Raw genomic sequence first — 4626 nt, forward strand, 5'->3', positions numbered from 1 at the left:
AAGTTAGCTTTGATTGTTTGGGTTTAAAACCTTCTTTACATTACTCAGATTTGTGGATGATTGGAATATTGTGAGTTTCCCTAGAAGGTGAATTAAAGATGCAAGGGGAGATACGGAAATGCATGGTAAATAGAAGAACCATTTGTGTTCATTATTGTATAAATACTGTTCCACTCCTTCATGCAGTATCAGATTTTCAAACTCATTTGTCTTTCACAGCAAAGTGCTTTGGCCTTCCATGGATAAATGGGTAAAGAAGAGAAAGGGGCATGAAACTGCTCAGTGCATTCCTGACAGTGTTATAGCATTGACACTCAGGCTAATTGGTAAGCAATCTAAATTCTTGATTGAACTTCGTGTGTCCTTTGAAAGTGTCAGACTGGGTGGAAAGCGAATCAAAGGAGTTTCGCATTTTTTTGCATCTTGACTTTCTTTTTTCCTCACTTTCTTCAAAAATTGTCACCTTAAAAGCCAAGCTTTCACAATCCCAGACAGATCCTTCCTGTTTGTGAGCCTGTGGAAAGCATGTACTTCAGTTCTGAGATGTGACTGTGATTTCACAGTAACAGATACCAACATTTTTTGGTTTAAATATTTAAAATTAAGTCATCTGTAGCTACATATGCTTTATAGCAAAGTATACAAAATAAGGTTTTATATGCAACATGATAACTTTTCCTGCAGTTTTAAGTTAGATACATTTATTTGGGATCTAGGTGGCATTCAAGGTAAATAGATAAACTTTGGGTTTTGAGAGACACCTTCGGTACGTCGGCTATGTAATACTGTCTGTTAAACAGAAATTGCATTCTTGGAGAGTTTCACACAAATTGTAAAACCTGCTGGACGTTGGATCAGTCCCATGAAAAATGCCTTGGTGCCTTTAGTCACAAAAGCGATAGGAGAGCTGTTGTTCCCAAAACGACATGGTAACAGGAATGACTAATTTTTGTAATGGACATGTTGCATTTTCCCTTGACATACCGACAAGTCAGTAAGTCTGCAAATTTGCAAGTTGTCCGTCTAAATGTCAGATACGTGGTAATCTGGTTTTCTTTCAGGTCGATTGGGCCAAATAGGTCTGAAGGAAGGACGCCTTGCTGCAGTGAAGAATATTAGTTCTGTAATTGGACTGTTTGTACAGCACGCAAAAGAGGAAGGTAAAGTTCGCCTAAAGGGACCTTAGTGGAACATTGGCAGCGTGAAGTTTTGCCAGCGTAGAGAACACACGCGTACTGAGACATGCTATGTGCCAAAACAGCCTGCTTGTGCAGTTTTGTGTTCGTGCATAACAGCACAAAGCGCTTTCGGTTTGAGTCCCTTCCGAAGTGAATGAAGCACGTGTGTTACCTTCTGTTTGAGACAGAGAACAACCCTGAGACAGTGTCAGCCACTTTGGACATACACTGCTGCGTGCGACAGCGCGGCAGCTGCCTCTGGGAACTTAAAGGGTGATCTTAACTTGAGCAGTGACAGCCGATTTGCTGCCTGAGCAGCTGATGCTGAAGCTGGCTACTGGTGAGACAGTCTAAATTCCTGACTGAGACAAAGCAAGGCAATTAGGGCGGCAGAGATCTGTATTGCTAAGTTACTCTGAATGTGAAGTACAGTTTGCAGTGAAGCACTGCTTGATGTCAGGGAGCTGTTTTGAACCGCATGTATAGCTTCTCTTCCCTGCAATCTCCAGTTCTTCCAAGGAAGCGATGTACATCCGTGTAAACCCGACTGTTTTCATAAAACCTTTAACTCGCCCTTAACTAGAGTAAAATGACTAGATGCTCAATTGAATACTGAAAACCTGAATTCAGAAAACTGGAAAGTGCTGGTATAAAATTTGATGTTACAGAATTTTGAGTACAGGTGGTCATCTTGCTACTTTCAGGTCTTAGGCATCCCACTTGTTCATGTGTTTGGATTTCGATTCTTGACCTAACGATTTCTTTAGGTTCCACTTTCCCAAAAGCATTCTTGCATATCAAAGTTTCTATAAGCTGCTTTGTGTTAACTTTTTGCAGGTGTTCCCTGGGGTGTGCAGCTGGCAGCCATATATGCACTGTGTGACTTGGGTTCAAGCAATCCAGAAGGTATCGTTGAGGCCATCCGTGCTTGGAGAGCAACAGTTCTGAACAAGATCCCTTTTGCTGTCACAAGGGGCATCGCTGAAATCACTCCTCTGTGTAAAATGGAGCTGAACTAAAATTTAGGAAAGTGGACTGATCTAAGGGAAGAAGTGCCTTATTTTATTGAGTGGTAGTTGGTTCCTGTTAAGGACAGTACGGAGTGGTGTGTCCTCTTTTATTTTTTTAACAGAGTGTCTGATCCCACAAAGCAAGCTCAAGTATTTTATTTGGCTTTGGTTTTTTAAAAAAAAAAATAAGAAAAAGGCTTGCTTTTCCTAATAATTGATCAGTGATCTGAAAACCAGCGTGTCTTTCACTCCTGAGATATTTCTGGTTTGATGTCAAAAAAAATCAGTAATGGTTCCCATTATTTTACGTCTGTCAGTTTGGAGCCTGGGATATTTGACGTAACAGAAGATTGAGCCTGGCTGAAAACCTGGCTCTTACTGTGTTGTACTGTATTTATAAAGAAACGGTTCAGATAGCAGAACGTTGCCCAGATTCTGCTTTATTTTGTCTGAGTAGTCTCATAAACTTAATTTAAAATACTTTTGTAAGACAGGTAGGAATTGACTTCTTGTGTAACAATAGAGTAACAGAGAGATGAAATCTCTGAACCTGTACATATGGTATATTCTGATAATGTGTCTCACATTTGATATTGTTCCACTTGGGGAATTCTGTGTATGTAAATAGAAAGTTCACATTTCTAATGATAGCTTCACTACACTCTGTGTTTTTGTATGTTTTGTAATAAAAGAAGTAAACACCATTGTGTCCTTGTTGGCCTTTTTTAAATAACACAGAATGGACTGTTGTTTCTAGGTTATGTCAATACTAGGTTGGCAGGCAGGAGGAAATTACCTGTGAGCTCATTTCACTGAACAAACTGCCCGTTAACACTGCAGTTCTTGCCGCTGGAAAGAGGGTATGTTGCATTTCTCCAGAACTTTCTGGTATGCCTTGGGGGCTGGGGAGGTAGTTTTAAAAATCCAGCAGAAAACTTCTGTTTTCATCCCGATTCTAACCATATGAAGGGATGCACTTTGCTAACGCTCACTGTAGTGGGACCTCACCTCTACTGGAGCTTTGGTGTGCTGTCAGTCCTTTTTTCTTGTGGTCATAAAAGGGCCAAAACACTCTTCATGGGCTGAAACCAGCTGTGAACTCAGATCTTTAACTCGGAGTGAATCAGACAACATAAAATCTACACCCAATTCCTTCCCTGAGCGTTGTGTCCTTGCAGGCATGTCTATGCTTCCAGGCGTCTCCTCAGTCTGCTCGTTATCTCTCAGTTGCAGCAAACGCTTTACGATTTCTTCTGGTTCTTGTAGAATCTTGGCATCTGAGGGCCCATCTGTGTTTCTTGTTGTATCCCTCCTTTATAACAAACATGAGCACAAATATGGAGACAGATGCCTCGTAGGCTACTGGCCTGTCAGTACCTGGCATATTATTTTCTGATTTGGTAGGTTTTCCCACCAGCGATTTTATGTGATTCACTCGATATTAAAGCCCAAAAGTAAACCAGGATTTCGGCAGCATATGGACAAGGTCTGTGAGTCGAAAATGAAGGAACGACTTGTACCTAAGGTACAAGGAGAAGCAAGCACTGCCTCCCTGAGGATTCTGACGGTAGTGTTATTCTGATAAAATACACACAACTTGCTTTAGCTGAAATTATTTCATGCAAAGCAGTTTCTTGCGACCGTCCATGTGTTCAAAACTACTTCAATATCAGTTTTGTGTAGATGACAGAGAATAAAGCTTGCAGTGCTCTTACTTCATCAGTAAGGAACTGCAGGTTGTGTTTCATTTTTTTTAACCCTTTATATTTTCCATATTTAAATTGCGACCCTTTTTTTTTCATTATTTGGGGTGCATCACAACAGATCCATGAAGCGTATCATTAAAAAAATGTGTTAGGGGCTGTATTTGGAATCTGAGCGTTGGCTCGCGGCTTACGTTGTACGTAGTAATTTCTTGCTCAAAGCACCACGCAGCGTAGGGGTTTTCGCCAGTAAGTTTGAAACAAAGTGTAGGAGAATGGTGTGTTTCGTTTGGTGTCCAGTTGCAAACTGGAAACACTGACTAACCCTAACATCTAGGGAAGAACAGTGCCAGTTACAACTCATTTATATAAGAATACTCAAGTTTTCCATAAAGGCCAAAAAGGTTGAAGCTCGCTCTCGCCCCGAGAGAGCTGTTCTCTCCTAAACGCCTGTTACTTTCCCCCTCGCCATCGCTTCACGTTGGGCAGGGTTCCCCGCTTAGGGCCAAGTTCCTAGGCCTAGGATTTGGGCCTGGCCCCGGCCGGGGGCCCCGGGCATGGCAACGCATCGCTCCAGACACCGTGGCGGGGAGCCGTGCAGATGTCTGGGCTCATACATAGGCCCTGGGGGTTCCGAGAGGCTTTGCTTTGGGACGGCCTCTTCGGCCCAGCGATGCCCAGAGCGGCGTGAGGAGGCCGGCCAGGCCCGGCGCTGTCGGACCCGCCTCCTGGCCG

The 4626-nt window shown here is 42.6% G+C and overlaps 1 protein-coding gene across 1 annotated transcript in view; it reads left to right on the plus strand.

Annotated features, from left to right (window-relative positions):
• ICE1 (interactor of little elongation complex ELL subunit 1) overlaps positions 1-2197 on the plus strand; it is a gene marked incomplete at its 5' end in the record, with an annotated part of 22951 nt that extends 20754 nt beyond the window's left edge. Inside the window, 3 exons of the mRNA XM_010146778.1 lie at positions 220-326; positions 1062-1160; positions 2016-2197. Of these exons, the coding sequence (XP_010145080.1) occupies positions 220-326; positions 1062-1160; positions 2016-2197 (388 nt within the window). The remainder of the gene's footprint in view (positions 1-219; positions 327-1061; positions 1161-2015) is intronic.
• Positions 2198-4626: the final 2429 nt, after the last annotated feature.

Source organism: Eurypyga helias, unplaced genomic scaffold (assembly GCF_000690775.1).
Source record: "Eurypyga helias isolate BGI_N326 unplaced genomic scaffold, ASM69077v1 scaffold15882, whole genome shotgun sequence".
Classification (NCBI taxonomy): Eukaryota; Metazoa; Chordata; class Aves; order Eurypygiformes; family Eurypygidae; genus Eurypyga; species Eurypyga helias.